This window comes from Vidua chalybeata, chromosome 3, assembly GCF_026979565.1.
Source record: "Vidua chalybeata isolate OUT-0048 chromosome 3, bVidCha1 merged haplotype, whole genome shotgun sequence".
NCBI lineage: Eukaryota > Metazoa > Chordata > Aves > Passeriformes > Viduidae > Vidua > Vidua chalybeata.
In genome coordinates, this window is record NC_071532.1 from 42,385,932 (window position 1) to 42,406,354 (window position 20,423).

The 20,423-nt window shown below is 44.2% G+C and overlaps 1 protein-coding gene across 3 annotated transcripts in view; it reads right to left on the reverse strand.

Annotated features, from left to right (window-relative positions):
* Nucleotides 1-13,328, reverse strand: part of FAM120B (family with sequence similarity 120B) — a 54,966-nt gene extending 41,638 nt beyond the window's left edge. For all 3 annotated transcript variants that reach the window (XM_053938509.1, XM_053938512.1, XM_053938510.1), the window contains exons 1-3: nt 12,309-13,328; nt 7,829-8,009; nt 1,600-1,695 (exon numbers count right to left, since the gene is read on the reverse strand). In XM_053938509.1, the coding sequence (XP_053794484.1) occupies nt 1,600-1,695; nt 7,829-8,009; nt 12,309-13,328 (1,297 nt within the window). The remainder of the gene's footprint in view (nt 1-1,599; nt 1,696-7,828; nt 8,010-12,308) is intronic.
* Nucleotides 13,329-20,423: the final 7,095 nt, after the last annotated feature.

Here is a 20,423-nt window from a genome sequence, read left to right on the forward strand (position 1 = left end):
GATTAAGTGGATTCTCCAGAAAGGGAGGAAAGAAGTATCCTATCTGGGATGGAAAATTTCACAACAATAAATACAGTATATTTGCCAGACAATTTGAAATGTAACTGCATAGGTACAGTTTGTACTTTGTTGAGTTTTGTTTCCTTGTTTTGCAGCACATTCCCAGAATGTATGCTGAAATAAAACAGTTGCACAGGACGAACTGATCAATTTTCACTCTGCATATTCATATTAATTAATTAGTTGGAAAATTTCACAGCAATTTCATGCTTTTATAAAGCCAATTAGATAATCACTCTCCTAATATTGTGTCAGGGGTACTGGACAGTGAAATATATACTGGACTGTATAGCAAATAAAAACTCTTTTGTACTTTATCTATATAACCTATTTCTTTCTGAACTGTCCTTTAAAAAGGATTTTGAAAAGGCTGATATCTCAAAAGCAACTGGTTTTCCTTCATCTTCGAATTCAAAGACTCTCATTAAATATATGAGTTTCAAATATGAATATAAATATGCAATCTTTTTTCATATAGATATGAAAAAGAAAATTTATTATAAATTTACAAAGGAGTGCCTGCATTTCAGCTTCTGAATTTGGATTTAGACCAGATCAGTACAAGAACTACTACAGAAGGCTCTGGATGCCAAGGGAAGATGCACTGGTAATTACTCTCCAAAAGCTGAGTAGACAGTAACTTCTCTTAACAAGATATCAATGCTATTGTGTATCACTGGAACAAACACATTTCATGTGAAAGACTAGAGAAATCTCTGAGTTCCTGATCCATTTGCTAACAGACGATAGAGAGAGCTGAGAGCTGTGAGATCAAGGATGACTACAACTGCATGGACAAATGAACACTTAGAACAATTTTCCCCCTGACATAATAAAATTGTTTACTTCCCATCCTAAACTTATCCTGCATGATACAATTGTATAGATATATACACAATTATATATATACAGTGCTCAATCTTTTCACTGAAATGTATGATACTTCCTCATAAATGTAACACATTGCTCATAACTCAAATTTCACTAAGAGTGCTCATTAACGTGTTTTTTTACCAAAAGGAAGAAGATAAAAACATGCAAAATACTTAAGGTTTAAGAGAGCAGAAACAGCTTCACAGAAACAGATAGCCCATTTTTTTTTTTTTTTTTCATTAAAAGCTGGAATCTCTCTCTGGGTTGTCAGAGACTATATAAAAATTACTCCTTTTTCCATTCTCCACTGTTCTCATTAACACAATTTGTCAAACAGCTTAATGGACGAGTTTTAATATGGCCCTACACACCACTTATCCTGGCCTCAGAGCAGTATTTAGAACTTCTAAGAAATTGTCTGCATTTTAGAATGGATGTTTGAATTAGCATTGGGTTTATCCAGAGACCCAGCAAACACATGTATCTCAACACTGAATCCTATTATAATTACAAAGGGCAATTAAAAGCAGCTACAAGCACACAGCTCTTTAGCTCCTTGTTCTCCACAGTCATCCTGGATTCTGTATCAAACATATGATGAATTGTCCAACCTGTTTTTAGTGAAGTGGTTCTTTCAGTTTAGATTTATACACATTTTTATTCTACCTGTAAGAGAAGGTTGTACAGGTTGTATGAGGTCCGGCTGCTTGAGAGAATTTCCAAAATAGACAAACCACTCTTTTACCAAAGGATAGGTTCCACCTAAAAAAGACAGAATTGGATCAGTAAGTCAAATGCAAATATTGACACTACTGTAGCAGCTGGAATAAGCTGTAATCAGGATTCTAAATAGAAGGCACTTATTGATAACTTGTTTGCTCAGCTTTAGAAACGAACCAAGAAAAAATTGTTTCAGTATCTTTATGGCAAATCGTCAGAACAAATAAAGAGAGTTTCAATTATGTACTATAAAAATGAGTTTGGACTGGGGAATTGCAACCAAAACTGTAAATACAAGAGTCTGTGGAAAACATTCTCAAACAGGCTTAGGTCTTCCCAGCCCAAGGCAGCTCAGGAATCTCTGGAGGCATGTGGCATAGCTCAAGGACCTGCATGAGCTACCTCAGTCTCTCAGCACTATCACACTGCCACATATCCAGGCAGAGCTTAATATGATTCACCTCCCAACTTGCCCTGACATTTCCTGTGTCAGGGTTTGAGCCAAAATCTTAACAGGGGGGCCTTGATGGCATTTTGAAAGCTGACAGCAATGGAGTCATCCCACCATCAGATGTAGAGCTTTTATAGCCCATTGTTCCAGACCTTTTATCGAGCATAAAGGAATTGTTTATATATAATACTTCAGATGGATTTCCTAGTCCCTAACCTTAACCCTGCTCAGCCCCCCTAAAGATGCCCTTTAAATTAAAAATTTCACTACAGGCATTGGGCATCTAACTACTTGATGCTTAAAAAAACCCAAACAAGCCAGTCCTCAGAAAAAAAATCATGCATTAAGAATTTTTGAAATGCAGACTATCCAAGTTACAATAGTCAGCTCAAAATCATTCCAATGCAAGTGTACATTAAAAAAAAAAACAAACAAACAAAAAAAAAACAAACCAAACATAGAATCAGTGTTACTATCACTGTGTTTTGCATTCTATCCAGATTTTTCCTTATGATACCCATGTCATAGTGCCCTAAATTTCCTCTCTGTAGTCTGGTAAACAGTATTAGTTAAAGAGGTTTAGCTAGTCCTGGGCACTTGGAGTAATGTTTTCAAATATTTTCTTTTTTTCCTTCCCTTGTCCCTTTCCAGATTCACAGGATTGCATCTCTAATTTCTTCCAGCTCACAACCAATACTGAAGCCACTATCCTTAAAAATTCCTGTCTTTTATCACGAATTCCAATCTCCCTGAAGTTCAGTGCACAAGTATTTTTGATGCCATGTTGTGAACCCTAATCAAAAACTTCCCCTAGATTAAAACAAACCAAACAAATCTTTCGAACACTGTCCTTTCCTTGTCCACCCAAAAAGATTTTGTCAGACAGTTTCCTGATCTCACTCATAGCTCAATGCTGGAGATAACTGTTGACATGAATGAAAAAGTAGTATGCTATGGTGCAAGGGCAGAAATTCCTCAGATGAATTTCTAATGTCAGAGAAGGGAAAAAGAACACTACAAAATCTGCTTTACAATCTCCTTCCGTCCTTCCTTCCTTCCTTCCTTCCTTCCTTCCTGCCTTCCTGCCTTCCTGCCTTCCTTCCTGCCTTCCTTCCTGCCTTCCTGCCTTCCTTCCTGCCTGCCTGCCTCCCTCCCTCCCCATGGACCTGCAGCATAAACTCCCAATAAAGGTGAGGGACTGAAGAACCAACACATAGAGTATGAGGGACAATATTACACATGGCTCGCCATGCTTATTTGTTCAAAAACTGGTGACATTAAAAATAAAACTAAAAATGCCTACACTAGAGGTGGAAAAAGCCTTATATGGTACATTCCAGTAGCTGAATAATCTCACATCTTGATTATAAATAATTGTCTATGATAATGCTATTTCATGAACAAAACCCTTCAATTAAGTAACCCAAAGTCACTTTCAGAAATATTCTGATGTTTTAGCATTTGGTTTTAAGATTTAGTGTGTGGATTATGCTGCTTTATTCAATTTATTCAGCTCACTCAGACTCCTAAATTTTAGCCTGGTTTGTTAAGGAGGCAAACCTAATACAATTAGGACATCTGTCTTACAATTAATTCATGGATGCACTGCTTTGCTTCAACTAAATCTGCCAAAGGAGAAGTGATTTCAAATGGATTAAAGTCCTACACATTTTGTGGAACTGAATACTCAGCTGACAGAGGGATCCTACTAGGGCACCAACTGAAAGAAAGGCAGGAAAGTCAACTTACCTGTTGTATCCAAACAGACTGAATGGCAAATCAATACACAAATAGCTGTAGAAGAGCTAGAGATGAGAGAAAAGGTAGATGGGATTTGGGAAGGGCAGGAAGCAATAGGGAACATGCTTAGGAACACCATATACTGCAGGAGGGAGTTGTCAAGGACATGAGGAGAAGTTAAGATGGCATAAAGAAGCATGGAAATAGAAAAGCTTTGCTGGTGGGGAGCGTTGCTCTTTATGAGTTCCACAAATTACAGAAAAACATATCAAAATGTGCCTTGATTCTAAATACCAGTGAGAGATTATTTTTGACATCAACCATTGAACTCATGCACACTAAAAAGGGAAGTTGATAGGAAGTCTACAGTTTCATTCTTTTAATGTTTGTGAATGTAGGTACAGGACATAGCACCGAATCAGCTGAGTGCTTTTCATTACTATAGCCCATTAGTAACAAACATATATTATTGTTCACATAAACAGCCAAATAAATATAGCTGAAAGGAAGGTCCTGCAAACTGACATACCAAGAACAAAGTGGATATATGATTTCTAAATGTCAACCCTCTCCGCATAGAAATGTTTTGGGGAAAAAAAAACCACTAAGTTTTCAAACATTTTTCCCCACAATGCATATAAAGAATAGCACCAACTAAATTAAAAAAAATAGCAGTTCCTTTGTTTAAATAGATTCTGAATGACCTGTGAAAGCACTGCTTAAGCAGCCTAAGGACAGCTTCAACTATGTGCAAACCACAAGACAGTTGGAAAATGTTGTTAAGTGTGTTCCTCTATACCTGCAACAACGTCAACTCTCCTGAGCGGTCACTGGTGATAACTGCCAAAAATTCTGCTAAGGGACTGTTTTTGACAGAGTCAAAGCAAGGATCAGTCTGGCCTGCTAATGTTAGAACTGGGAGTGATGCCAGGACTTCGAGGAGCTGGCCACAGGCTCAGGCTACATTACATAACCTCCTAATTGGCAATGGACATGCAGGTACAGGTATTTTCATGGACTGCACTAGTGCCAAAACCTGCTGGCTTTGTTCTGAACTCTTTGCACACATAAGAAAGCTTGGCTGGCTTATCTGAGTGTATTATTTACTGTTATTTTCCCCTCCTACTTGAATTTTTCCAGAAGTACTTTTTCTCTGAAAGATGCTAAAGCATTGACAATTTCTATCACTCTATGCAATATTTCACATATTGATCAGAATGGCTCAATTAATTATAAATACACTTTTGAAATACACAGACAACAAATGCTGTGCTGTCAGAATCACCATCAGCCCTTTATTTATTTCTGTAGGATCAAAAATAAGGCTGTGATTCTCCAACATTCCCATGAGTAAAGGTACACACACCACACACCAAACTATATCAAAGGCAATGTTATATAAGCAATTCTTTCAGGAGCTCTGCTATCTTTTACAGGTAGGCACTGATCTGCTCATTCCCACTCCTTGCCATTCCCTTGGGGTGTTTCACCACAACTGCTTGCAGCTACACAGAGCCAGATAGGGAAACAGACCAGGTTAGTTACCTGACTACAAGAAAGGCAGGGAAGAGAGACAGAGGCTATTTTCAGTTTCTCAAACTAGGCCACCACACAGCTGCACAAACAGCTGCAACAGCACAACTGTGACGATGTGCAAGGATTGAAATGAGTGGCTGTGCAAGGGAATTATTTAAAGTGGCACTGATAGCAAAAGCAACACATCCCACTATGGCTTCAGGCAGTGGCATGGTATGGGCTGATGGTTTCAAAGGATATGACATCCTGCTCCTATGTATTTGTGGGTCTCTTAGACACCCTTGGAAATCACAACCTAGACATTCAAAACTAACAGTCTCTTGCTTCAGAGTAGGGCAAACAGTTTACATTAGCTTTAACCTGTTCTTACTAAAACTGTAACCGCTGCTTTTACTAAATTTTGGGTGCTTTGCCAATTAACAGTAAGTAAGCAGATCTGCAAAGAGGTCATTTTCCACCAAATTTTAATTGACAATATTAAGGAATGAAAAGGAGAATCACTAACGCATGTATCACCACTGCAAACTGGAACAAACATTGTGTAGAGTTAGTTGACTTAGCTTCAAATGTGCTACATCAGCAGCTGCATAATGGTGGCAGATTCCACATGGACTAATTTAATTCCTTGTCTTGTTCCAGTAAGCTCTTTTATAATGTTAATCCAATGTCATTCTACATTATACTACAACCTATGGACAGTGTAGACTACTTCTTCCCATCCTATCCCTTATCAAATTACAAAAAACAGTCAACTTGACCACATCTAAAGGAAACTGGCAAAGGATTCTACTTTGTAAAGAACAAAGCTTCTTTGTAGGTCTAGCAGTGAATCCATAAAAAAATAATGCTTACACATACCTATGCATTCCAACACAGACTGTGACTAATGATCTACACTCCTGACTTAGAAGCAACTATACACTGGAATAAAAAAAAAAACAAGTCATGAACTACTGGGAAGTGACATGGTTAAAGCAGTTAGAGGTAAATACATGCACTGAAAATGCAGATTTAATAGAGGCACCCATGCAGACACAATCTACCTACCTTTCTGGAAGGGTTAAGGATTGATTTTCTAAACTATGATTTAGTTTAGAAAATTATCTCTGGAACTGTAAGCCTGAACTAAGAATAAATAACACATCCTATCTGTGGTTTTATTCTAAAATCACTTCCTTAAAAGAAGACAACTTTCACATTAAAATTTCATTTTCAACATGACTCTAAATAAATGTTTTTGTATTTCAATCCTAATCTTCTTTGAGTACTTCTTTGAGTAACACAAATGCTAACCTGCCTACTACCCTGCCTTCTTGCAGCAATAATTGTTAATTAGGAATTTTGGTCTGGGTGTTTCTGAAAACATCAGTGAATATCCTGCTGTTTAGATGAATAAGTAAAACCCAACCAAGTTAAAATTATCTACAAAATTTGGAGGCAGTACACCAAAAAATGAAAAATGAGAGATGTGCATGATTACTACTGAGATTTTTGTTATTCTCTCCAAATTGCTATGTAAACTCTGATTCAATTTTTCCTATTATGGCACAACTTCAACCTCTGGCTGCTGAGGGAGTCATGTACTTAATTACCTTTTTGTGCCTTTCTAAGCAAATAGTTTGAATATTAAGTTTGATGGCGGTACACTTTCATCAACAAAATGTAAATCGATTACCACGGAGAAATCAACACATTCAGTACACTTTTAATTTTCAACTCACTGGCTGAAAGACACTGTAAAGATAACACTTAACTAAAGGAAGTCTTAAGAACATGAAATTGGTCCAAGGATGTGAATAAAGAACTCTCTGTCTTCAAGGAGATGAATGCAAGCACAGACATAAGAACCTGCTACCGAATTTGTTTATACCACTGGATAAGGAAATCATATTTTTCTAGCACTTGGATGAAAGAACTAATAATCGCTGGCATGACTACTTGCATTTGTATTATTACAGTAACTGTATTTGACTGCTCTGAAAATTGCAGACTTAAAATCAGCAGAAGGTATAACTTTAACAGTGCATTATTGTTCTGTAAAAGTGTATTACTACTCACTAATTCATGCAGAGCCACACTTATCCAAGCAACATTAGGTTTCATGTACCTTCAAACATTCAAAAATTTCGTAAAGACCATTGCTTTGCTCAATCTTTTGATCATTAACAACTTTCACAACTTCCCATTTAGCAAGGAAAAAACCTCAAATTTTTAAAAATCACTTTAAAAGCACTGAAATGAAACAGCATGTAGAAAAGGCCCCACAATTTCACTCTCACATTTTCTCTTACTTCCATAAGAATTACATTTCAGCTGCTCAGAGTTTTTTATCCTAAATGCATTTTCTATCCTAAATGCTGATACAGCCACTGAAGCAATGAATTCAAGATTTCATATTTCAAAATTGAAAGTATACTTGAATCACGGTGTAAGTAGTTTAATCCTTACCTTTTCCAGATTCCAACAAGATAGAATAAATATGCTGACGAGCAGGGCGGTAGATAAGTGCCTGTCCAGGAATCTCTGTATCATAGTCATCTTCCAAGGAGTTGCTGCACTCAATCTCTCCATGACTCAGGATATTGAAGATCGAATAATTTTCAGATTGGATATGCTGTTCTTTAGCTAACTGTTTGTTCAAAGAAGGAAGAAGGCATTATCTCCAAAATTAAGAAGAATCTAAAAGTAACAAAATGTATTCACTATTTGAGGAAATAGATATTTCTCCATCAGTAGAAATTGAGGGAATAGCCAGGGAGGGAACAAGTGCTTTTTCAAATAACACCAGTATAGTACCTTTTCAGACATCCGTCTTTTTGTGGACAGGAATCCCCAGGAAAACTATCATTACCTTTCTTAGCCCTTCCTTTAATTCTTAAAATTTAGGAGCTTGAACAACAGTTTTTTAGAAAGTAATTATTCTTAAAATTAATTCTGTATTCCAGCATAGCTGCCCTCCTTTGGTCACCTGAAAATGTATCTTCTTTCTTTAAACGGTGAGTGAAGTAACAACAAAATGCAAACTTCCAATTTTATTGCAAGATGAACGATGTAAGACAGCTGTATTTCTTTCCTGACCTGACTTGGTGTAGTTTACATTCTGGTAAAATTAGAACTCTTCACCACACTTTTACTTTGCAATAGCTCTACACTGTGAAAAGAAATGACATCTACTCTAGTGAGGAAAACCGGGTCTGCAGGCATGTTGCTAAAAAGCAGAATTAAGAGCATCACACAGGCTGCACATTAACCACACACAGGATACAGATACATCTGGCTACAAGCAGCCTCAGTACCAGCAGGGTCTGCTGGTCTGGAACAGCCTAGGTGAGAAAGCAACAAAGATGCTCTCAGGCAACACAGAATTCCAACCAGTAACACTGGCAATCTGGATTGGCCAAGTGCACAGCCAGACAGACTTTCTACTTCACAACCCCAGACCAAAACTCGGGGCGTTCCAACAGCTGAGCGAAATGAATAGTTCCATGGGGTGCCACTAACAAATTCTCCAGGACCTGTGCCATATGGTGAGCAGGCACTGATGCTTCTCTGCTCTGCATTCCCTGCATGTGTCGTGCTAGCTGTACTATTTGGGCTGTGTCATCCCTCTGCAGCTACCACAGATTCTTTCACCAGGAGATACTGGACCACTGGCTGGAAACAAATTCACCACTACTGCAGAATTCCAGTATCTGCAAACCTGGGAACTCAGCAGGTCAAAGCTGCAGTCATTCACTGGGTAATTAGTGATCAAAACTAATTCTACTAAAATATCATGCTTTCTGTGTACAGTGCCAATCAACAGAGCACTTACACAATAAATTAAAGGTTTCCCTGCAAGAAATACTTCAATATTCCTAATATGTGTAAACAATGTAATCCCCCCAAGTATACTTTCTTATAAAATAAAAACAGAGCATCAAGTGTTTCTAAGCATGATTTTAATGAAGCACTGAACTATTGCACAGAAACCAGCCACAGATGAGACCATCAACAATGCTAGTTTATTCCAATTTGCTAAAAATCTATACATCCTTAGGTACTGAAAAAAACTACAAGCTGATCCCAAAAGTATTGCTGTATTCAATGTCTGTGTCTTGAAAAATATTTCTGATTAATGCCTATAATCAGCATTATGTTATGCTCTTCTGAGAGAAACAGCAACATGAGGCTATGCCCTCATGGTGGGAATTGAGGTTTGTGTGCCATTTACATGAAGTTGAGATAGTGTGCAAGGTAAGCATAACTACATATGGATTTCAAAATATGAAGCAAAGCACACACATTACATATACAAATATTTGAACACTTGTAACAAAAACAAAAGAGAAGTTAATGTGTCTAACATTTTTACTGTAATTTCCTTGGCCCAGGGACTGGCTTCATGTAGGATTCTTGCAGCAACAGGGTGTTCTTCAATGGAGTTTCTAAACATTATTATTTTATTAGAGCAGTAGCTCAGCATGATGCTTCAGAACTTCAACCCTTCAAATTAAAGACCAAGCCAAGAAATAATGACCATTTGTCATAAAGACCACATGGTACATTCTCTTAAGGAATAAGGATATTGCCACTATTGTCCTGGCCATAATCCAACCTAGATAATTGCATTCTGGCTATTTTTTCCTTGCACTTCAAGCAGAAAGAGGTTTTTCAACACCTTATTATGATGTATGGCTGCTGATTTTTTAAAATATCTTCTATTTAACTACAAGAGTCAAAAGTGATATATATTGTATCTGTGTGTGGTGAATATAAAAGCCCAAATATATCTACAGTTTAGCTGAAATGAGCATTGCATAGGTTACAATGCAGTTATAAAATATTTTATAGTCTTTTTAGAAAGCAAAATGTAAATCATATTGTTACTTTAGAGTAATATGAGGAAACAGAAAAATTGTTTTAAAGAAAATGCTCAAGATAAGAAAGAGAAAGAAAAATACCTCTGTGTTTGAAGTCTAAAAGGACCTAATAAAACAGGGAGTAACAGATGGCTAATATAGGGTCTAAAATACACTTCCTTGTATAGATTTTTTTAAAAATCTCAATATGTTATCTTAATTGCCATGAATTGACAGAATTGTACTCTAGACTTACTAGTATACCATAAACTCTGATGCACAGTAGCACATTTTCTTTTAGCCAGGTACACCACCCTAAGCTAATATATCCAAATTCCCAGAGTGACTCAATCTGACATATCATATCTCACCCCAACACCAGTGCATCTCTGTCCGTATGGGATGCCATAACTAACACTTGCTACTGCACCCCTGCCCTTTGGGAATTACTAAACCCATTGAAGTGCTTTTGGGTCATTCAGGGACAATGAAAACAAGGGTAATTTAACCTGAACCAAAAATGACAAAATACAGACTTATTGCATTTGACACTGTCCTGTACAACATCCTTGTCCCTGAACTGGAGAAGCATGGATTTCACCCATGGACCTTTTGGTGGATGGGGAACTGGTTGGATGGTTGCACAGAAAGAGTTGTGGTCAATGGCTTGATGTGCAAGGGGAGGCCAGTGACAGGTGGTGTCCTCAGGGTCAGTACTGGGACCAGCACAGTTTAACATCTTAGCCAGGAACATGGACAATGAGATTGAGTGGTCCCTCGGCAAATCTGCTGGTGACACCAGGCTGTGTGGTGCCATCGACATGCAGGAGGGAAAGGATCCCTCCAGAGGAATCTGGACAGGTGGGCCTGTACAAACCTCATCAATTTCAACAGGGCTGAGTACAAGATGCCACACTTGGGTCGGAGCAATCCTGGCCACAAATACAAGCTGGATGGAGAATGGATTGACAGCAGCTCTAAGGACTTTAGGGTGTTGCTGAATAAGCTGCTTGACCTATGAGCTTGACCAGCAACATGCACTCACAGCCCAGAAAGCCAGCTGAACCCTGGTGTGCATCCAAGGTAGTGTGACCAGCAGGGCAAGGGAGAGGATTCTCCCTGTCTACTCTGCTCTGGTGAGACCCTACCTGGAGTGCTTGGTCCAGCTCTGATGTCCTCAGCACAGGAAGGACTTTGACCTGTTGGAGTGAGTCCAGAGGGCTCCAAAGATGATCAGAGGTCTAGAGCACTTCTGCTATGAAAACAGGCTGAGAGAGCTGGAGTTGTGTAACTGGAGAAGAGAAGGCTCTGGAGACACCTTACAGCAGCCTTCAAATACCTAAAGGGGGCTACAAAAGAGCTGGAGAGGGACTTTTCACAAGGGTGTGTAGTGACAGGATGAGGGGAAATGGATTTAAACTGACAGAAAGTAGGTTTAGATTAGGTATTAGGAAGAAGCCCTTTGCTGTGAAGGTTGTGCCACTGGTCTAGGTTGCAAGAGAGGAGTTGGATCATCCCTGGAAGTATTCAAGGCCAGGTTGGATGGGGCTCTGAGTAACCTGGTCTAGTGCTCAGCACATCTGGAACTAGGTGATCTTTATGACTCTATGAGATGATTCGGGAGTTTCCATGCCTCCACCACAAGCAATTTCAACTTCTGCATTCTTAGCACAGCTACCTTTGATACCTCCACTGAGAGGCACAGCCAAGCAGATTACTGAACAGCTTATGGCTGACCTGTGGGTTGTCAAAGTAAAAACCAAGTCACTACACAAATCATATAAACATGGGAAATTACATAATACATGGGAAGCACATTCCTGTGCCCAGCTACTAGCCTATACAGGAACTGCTCCCCATTATTTGACCTACTTGACATTTCAAAAAGAGAGAAACTACTTTTTATTAAATACGCTGCATCTGTGCTCATATTAATGCATGAAATAGTCTTAACTGGGGCTCTACTTAACAGAAAAAAGATATTTGCACAAGCAAATTTAAATCAATAGGATTGATGTACTCATTAGTAACTTCCACTAACTAGTCGTGGCAATAAAGTGATCACTAAACTTTAAAAAACAAGTTACCTGAAAGATTTCTTTATCTTGACAGAGAGCTGATTGTTGTTGAAGGGAAAACATTTGACAATTTGTTTCATTGGGAGGAACCCATGGAGACTGCTGCCCAGGCAAAAGATAGGAGTTCACTCCTCTACAAAGCAATGTCTTGTCTGATCCCAGAGGTAGAATCTCTTCCAAGTGTTTCAGGCTGCTGTACGAGCACGGAATTTTTGAGATGTAATTTGCTACAGACAGCAGTATGTTTGTTCTTCTGTTGTAGCTGTTATTCCTGTGGGGAGTGGTGGTTAAACATTTGTGCCAAAAGCCTTCCAACATGCTCTCTGGAACAACATCATTGCCAAGCAAGCATGCAAAGAGAGGAAGGTGTGTTAAACTAATACCCAGCACATGGCAAAGAACTTCTCGAGAATACATAACAGTGACCAGTCTGTCCAAACAGAGGTTCTCAATGGAAAAGTAGGGACATGTGTTATAGATGAGGTAGTCACTATCTTGCCCCAGAATTCCTATACAGTTGTGCTGCAAACCATATGCAGCCACCTCAAAGTCTGCCTCTTGCAGTGTGCAGACTGTTTTTTGACCGAGTGATTTCAGGGCATAACGTGTAAAAGTAGGCAGAGCTGAAGGAAGAACAAACATTTCTCTCCCTGGTTGTTTCCTGTGAGTCTTGATAAACTGAAATAATCTGGCTATTTCCTCAGTATTTTTCATCCTCCGTTTGATCCACTCATCTCTCTTTTTCTCTTCTACCACCCCATCGAAGTAAAACACCAACTTGATACCAGCTGCCATAAAAGCATTGATAAAGTCCTCTAAAATGGCAAGGTACTCCCGCCACTGGCCACCGCACACCCAGGATTCTGGTGTGTACCAGTGTCTAACGCAACTCATGGCATCTACTACGATAACAGGTGGGCAATCAGGATGATCAATGCGATGCTTTTCTGCCATTTCTCTCAGATCTATCGTTTGGCACGCATCAGGGCAAACTCTTGCCACAAATCCCTGCAAGCCTCTAACACCCATGGCTGATCTCTGAAACGCACAGCAGTCTGAAAGAAGAAAAATAAAAACAACGTTCTAAGATGCAACACTGGAAAACAATGAAATTCTACAATAATATTTTTGAAAGCTGCTTGGAAACAGTACTGTTATTTTTCTGCTTTTGCTGATAGTTCATCACTATATCCCAGTTTTTAACAATTTGAAACAGTTTACTTCCCCTCTGCAAACTGAAAATATTCCTTTTCCCTTCTACTTCTGCTTTTTATAGCAGTGAAAAATGTAAGTATCAAAAGATTCTTGTAAGTATGACCAAAAAAAATTCACTCCTTCATTCACATTGAATGAGTAAGGCTGGAAAGAACCTCAAGTCCAACCCCCCATCCTAGAGCACACAGTACAGGATTGAGTTTGGACGGTTCTTGAGTATCTCCAGTGAGGGAGATTTCAGGTTAATAACGTATAGAGAAGTACACAATACAAGAAAAACAAGGACAGATTTTGGTTTTTTATTAAGAAATATACATGCTTATGGTATTCAAAAGGTAAAGAAAGGAATGTGAGTTTACAAAGTACAGTAAATAGACAGCTTTTAAAAGCATTCCCGAAACCTATCAGTTAAAGACAGTTCTGAATACCACCCTCTTTAATCACAGTTTGGTTTGGAAGGGGCCTTTCAGAACCTCGCAGGATGCGGGAACCGCCGCACGCAGCCCCGGCAGGGCCGAGCCCCCGCCCCGGGGTCCGTGCGGCTCCCTCGCCCCGGCCCCGGCCCCCCCCGGCCCCGGCCCCGGCCCCGGCCCCGGCCCCGGCCCCGGCCCCGGCCCCGGCCCCGGCCCCGACCCCGGCCCCAAGGAGCCCCCGGGCCGCGATCCCACCTCCCAGCACTGACCCGAGCACCGCTTCCGCTTCCCGCGGGGCGGGGCCGCGCCTGCGCCCGGCGGCGGGGCGGGGCGGGCCTGTGAGGGGCCGGGCCGCTGGCAGCCGTGGGTGTCCGCGCCCGTAGGCTCTGGTCCCTCGGCTTTGTACGGCCACAATGGGGCCGGAGGGGCCATTGTGCCCCCGAACAAACCTGGCCGGCACGGGGGGGACGGGGCGGGGGACATGAAAGTGTCGCGCACCGAAATTGGTTCAGCCCCCCCCGAGTCGCACTTGGGAGATTTATGTCCCTCCCTGGCAGCTCGACCTTCGGTGGGTGGACGGGTTCGCTTTGTCGTGCCCGACGATTGCCAGCGGAGGGGAACCCCCGTTGTCCCCGGCCCGCACATCCCGGGTTAACGCCTTGGGTGCGGGCCGGGAGCGAGACCCGCTCGCAGCCCGCCGGCAACAGGTGGGGGACTTGAATAACTTCACATCTTTCCGGGAGGGGAAAGAGGGACACGAGGGAGCCCGTGGGAAGATTAGATCAGATGTTATTGCCAGTGAAAAATTAAAGAGAGTGGTGCTCTGGGGAGTGCAGATTAATATATTTGGTGACTCCGAGTGCACAAAGCCTCACCATTGTGGCTGTGTCTGAATGCCTGTGAATAGGATGGAGCATATGTGGCCTGTCACCACAGGTGCCCACATCTGTTCGTCTCCGGGCAGATGCTCTCAGAAAACGGGAGAGCATTTCCAAAAGCTCAGGCCCACCCCATCCATACCCATCTTCTTTCTCATAATCACCTTCTGCAGAGTAGTTTTTGCCCCCACCTTCTCCCACCCCCTGCCTACCCTGAATGTGGAGACATGCAGAAAGAAATAAAAACTGCACAAATTGGAAGTGGTTTGGAAAGCTCTGGAAGTATGTAATCAAAATGCTGCCCCCTCTCCTCCCCCATAGTTTATAAGCAGCAAGTTTTGCGCTGCAGCCAGCATACAGTGCACAAGATGTACACACTGTGCAAAGCGGGGGAACACAAAAACCCTTCAATGCATGAAATGCAACACAGTACAGCAGCACTCTGTGCTGTCAGAGGGCTCTAGAGAGCGACCTGTGCTGGAGTGGTGGTTTGCAGCTACTATTTATAGTTCTGGCTTAAGATGACGATTAATAATGCTGGGCAAAAGAGGGAATTTTCCTACAAGAACTGGCAGAGACAGCGAATATTGCTACTGAAGCTGATAGCAGAAAGGGATCTTTCCAGCCATACAGCAAAATCTCATAGCTGTGATGCAGAACGTTTTTTTGAGAAGTGCCATCACATTTTTATCACCTGTATGTGATCTGAGTCCTGTCACTCACCCTCCCTCTCTGTGACACTGCTGCCAAGACAAGCCAGGCCTCAGCACTGCATGGGTTTACACTGGACTTGCTTGACAGGGCAATCTGTCTGCTGGGGCGCAGGATTAATATCAAGAACAAGGGATATTTAATGTGGTAAAGCACTTCAGAAGATTATCTAGTTCAAATGTGTTCTGTGGCTTCTGGTGTGGTGAAGATCTTGAGTATCCTTGAATTTAAAGGTGGGCACCAGTACTCCAAATGCAAGGCCGAGGTGCTCTCAAAGTGGGCACAGGCAGAAAGAGCATTTGAAACTGCGTGTCCCAGAGCAGGGGCATGGGAAGGAATGGGACCTGCCCATTTCAGAGCACCCACGGGATGTTTTGGGAAAAGTTCACCCACAGACCGAGGACAGGGGTGGAACCCGAGGGCTGAGGGAGGGCAAGGAGGGGGAAACCTTATTTCCCCAAACCCCTTTTGACCTGTCGTTCCCTGGGGGGTCCCGTGGTTCTGGCCCCCCGGGCGGAGGTAAGCAGCCCTTCACCCTTCCAACTTCGGGAGCAATGACAGCTCACGCACACGAGTGATCAATTTTATCCCTCTTAGTTTCCCACAAGCTAAATCCCGTCGGAAGCGAGCCAGGGAGCAAACCCAAACAAACAAGTAGCGCAGAGAAACGGGGCCGGGGCGGGGGGAGGGGGTATCTGGCCTTCTCGTGTGCAATCAGTAAAACACATATAGGGGCCACTTCGGGATTTGCCCAGGGAAGGGTTGGAGAGCAGCTGGCTGCGGTAATCTCCTCGGGAGACAAAGGAATGCCCCGTCCCAGGATCCCAGGTAAACACACAACCATTGTAATGAAAATGAGGGGCTAGGATAGGGCCGGAGCAGATGATTTGCGATTTCAAAAAGGGGGCTGGGGGGAAGGGAAGACCCAGAGCTGCTTATCTATCATCTGGCCTCGCTGTGTGCCAGCTGAGCCACGCGACTGTCCTTTCTTATTCTAATCAGCACATGCCTTTGCAACTTTGGGCTAACCTACACGCTAAACTTAATCCTCCTCCCTGCACACGGCAAGAGCGGCGGAGCGCCCCTCCGGCACCGCGGCCCCTCCGCGCCCGTCACGCACCCGTCTCGGGTCGGGGCGCCCGGCGGCGGGGCCCGGGGCAGCGCCAGCACTCCCGGTCACGCCGCCGAGCCTGGGGCCAGCGGGGAAGCCAGAGCCCCAGCCCACAGGCACCCTGCCTGCCCTCCCCCCGCTTCCCATGCCTTCCCGCCCGGCCCGGCCCGGCCCGGCGGAACAGGTGAAGGAGGCGTGCGGCGGAGGGGCAGCAGCGCACACATACCTCCATAGGGACTATAGATCTAATTAAAATATTATGCACACTCGGCTACACATAGCTTCACACGTTCACGTCCCTCCGCCGACGCACCCTTCGCCATATGCCCGAAGCCCTCCATCCCGGGAAAAATCAGTGTTGCACGCCAGCGATGGCAGCGCGTCTCCCTAATTAATACATACACATATCCCACCTACCCCCCTTTTTAAAGTGACTTTTCCCATAATCTCGCTTAGAAATAAAAACTGCAGCTGATGTGGAGCTCTCGGCCGCGCTGGTGCGCGACGCGACCGTAAATACTCGCCGCAGCAGGAGAGGGGGGCCGCCGTTGCGGGAAGGGTATCAATTAGGGGCAGGGAGGGAGAGCACAATACCCCACCAACCCCAGCGAGCCGCTGGCAGGCGGGGCCGGGCCCGCCGCGTCCCGGCCGTGCGGGGTCACCGCGCCCTGGCAGGACCCCACTCTCCGCGCCCGCCCCCGGGGGTCCCGCCGCCGGCTCACCCGGCGGGGCGGGTGCGGCCGCGCAGGGCGTCGGGCGGGACGGGACGGGACGGAACAGGACGGGACAGGAAGGGAAGGGACCGTCCGTGCCTGGCAGCGGGGGCCGGTGGCGGTGCGCGGGCACGGCGAACAGCACGGGGGCGGCGGGGGACGGCGGGGGGCGGCGGGCGAGCGCGGTGTAGAGACACGCGGTTGGGAGCGAAAAAGCGCCATTTGGTTGGGAGCAGATGGCTGGCTGGGGGGCTGATCGCGTCTAAAGGCGTGTCATCCCCCTTCAGCGAGAATCCCTAAGGGCTCCCCTTGTCTTCGAAATCAATGAAAATTAAAGTGCAGAGAATGGATGAATAGTTAGACCTCGAGTCCCTCCTTTGTTCGCCTCAGCTACTGGTGGGCAGGAGTTAAACTACAACAGCCTCCTATAGAAATACTTAAGTTAAACAGTCTCCCCGTTAGTCCAGCATCTGAAAGAGAGAGGGAGAGGGGGGAAAAAAAGCAGAAAAAGGAGCTTTCTGCTTGATTTCCCCAATACAGAATCGCGTGGCATAAATTAAGCCAGAGAAGAATGAGCGCCGTGGGCAGGATCCTGCCGGCTCTCACGGCGCCTTTCAGTCACGCTCAGCAGCGGTAATCGAGAAATCTGTGCCATGTCAATTTAACAAATACCCGGTACCGAAACGGGGTTGTTAAGGATTTGGGGGCAAGTTTTTTCGTTTTTTTTTTTTTTTTTTCCCTATCGCTAGGTTAAAGCCCTCGCGCGTGTAACTTTTTATTTCCAGTTTTTTAAGCAAGGAGATGCTAATGGACCAACTTTCTCTCTCTCGTAGATTAAAAGATCCGTGTTGATATATCACTTCTCGCCTCCACCGACGGGCCACCACCCAAATTTCAAGACAGATATTGCCGCTCACCCCGGCCCCCCCGCCCCACTAGCTTAGTAAACCTCATACGAAGTGATGTTTTCCCTCTCTCTCTTTTTCCTGGGGATAACGCCGCAGCAAAGTTTGCGAAGCAGCGACAAGCCACTTGAAAAGATGTTGACGCTAGGTGGCAAAAGTAATGTGCAGTGAAAACCGGCGCTGCTGCGGGATGCGTCCCGCCGCTCCCCGCTGCTGAGGCTGGGCACGGCGGGGGCGGGCGGCCGGGCCTCCGGGTATCCGCTGCCCGCTCCGCTCCGCTCCCTCCTGGCCGCCTTCCATACGTCCTCGCAGGATGCCTGCGGGATCGCTGGTCCCCTCCCTGTCCAGACACAACTCCGGGGTAAAAAAAAAAAAAAAAAAAAAAAAAAAAAAAAAAAAAAAAAAAGTCAAACCCAAACATTTCTGTACATTTTAAACTTTTGCTTATACGTCGGGGGGCGGGGAGAGGTGAGAGTAAGAGCACCTGGATGTAGATGGCTCATTCGACTACAATTAGATGTAAAGGGCACATGTTGAGTGGCAAAACGTTGCAAAGATCTGGATGCTTGTACCAAGGGTTGGAGTAGGTGGCCTGGATTTGGGGTAGATGCCACAAACCCCTAGTAAATGAATGTGGGCAGCTACAGTCCTGGAACAGTCAAGAGCTGGGCTGAATGAACTCATTCAGTGATTTTATTTTAATTGGTAGTACTCAATGCTTTTACTTTAATAAGTCTTTAAGATTTTTTTTTTCCTAGCGCATTGTAAGATAATTTGTGATCAAGACATCTGCTTCAATGGAAGCTACATTTTGCCATGCAAATGCACGCTTCAACCCAATAAAGCCGCCATAATAAGGCTTTTAGCACGGCATACCTACAGTGAGGTTATTGTAGCCAAATCCTCTCCTTTTGCACACAAGCTTAATCTGTGTTGAAATGATCTGTTACAATTAAAATGACATTTACAGAGACAGTTACACCTTGCATCCTAATGAATCCGCCTGTGCCTACCAAAGGTGTTTAAACAGAGTGCCTAAACAAAGTGGAAAACTTTGATTCGAGTGACATGCCAGAGTTGCCCTCCAACTTTTATCCCCTGCTTCCATCCATCATTAAGAAACTCCTCAAATGGTAATAGTCTCTATCCCCTTTTCACCGCACCAGTAAACTCCTTTCCATATTTTAAAGATCAAAACAAAAGTTGTACTGTCTGATGGCTACGTTAAAAGTTTTATAAAGGTGACGACTGGGCTAGTTTATTTTGTGCGTGTATGTGAGTGTGTGTGTATGTGTGTTGCGGAGGGGGGAAGTGCTGGAAGGGATTTCTTTAAAAAATGTGCGGACATTGTTGTAGAGGCAGTAGCGTGCGCCGAGGGGAGCTCTTTCTCTCCCTCGCATTGTGCAGGGAGCAGGTGCTGTCTACATTACCATACAGCTGACAGCACAAAGAGCTAACTGATTCAGCCCTCACACAATAACAAACGGCCTTAATGACAGCCACGCGAACGACACACACCAAACTCACTTTTTACTAAGCTGAAGGACGAAAAAAAGAGAGAGGGAGAGAGAGAGAGACGGAGAGAGAGGGGGAAAGGTTGCTGGTGATTATGATAATAATCATAGAGGGGTGAGGGACCCGGGCGCAGCGAGTGGCTCTCTCCAGCAGCGGTGGTGGTGGGGACGGGACCCGCGGAGGCCCGCAAACGGGTCCCCTCCACGAGTCCCCGGCGCGAACCCGCCCGCGTCCTCCCTCACCGCCGGACCCCCGGGGATCCCCCGTGCCTCCGCCGGCGGGATGCGCGCCGTGAGCGGAGCCAAGGGAAGAGCGAGCCCCGGGTCACTTCGTCCACGTTCGTTGTCCCCCTCCCCAATTACCCCGGTTATGCCAGGGTAAATGCGGTGTGAATTTCATGGGATGGGACTCCCCTCGTTATGGCTCGATGGCTCCCACCTCCTTCGTCCCTTTAACGCCGGAGAAGCGCCTTGGAGTAGCCACGATCACCGAGTCACTTTTTGGGGTCACGGCGGCTCCTCTGAACGTTCCAAGAGGCAATTACAGCCCGCCGTCCCCGGGGCTGCTCTCTGGCCGGAGCGTGTTGCACTGCCTCTCCCGGCGCAGAGGGGGTGTTACCCTCTCGCCGGAGCAGAAGGGGGATTCTTGCGGTTACCAAATTTG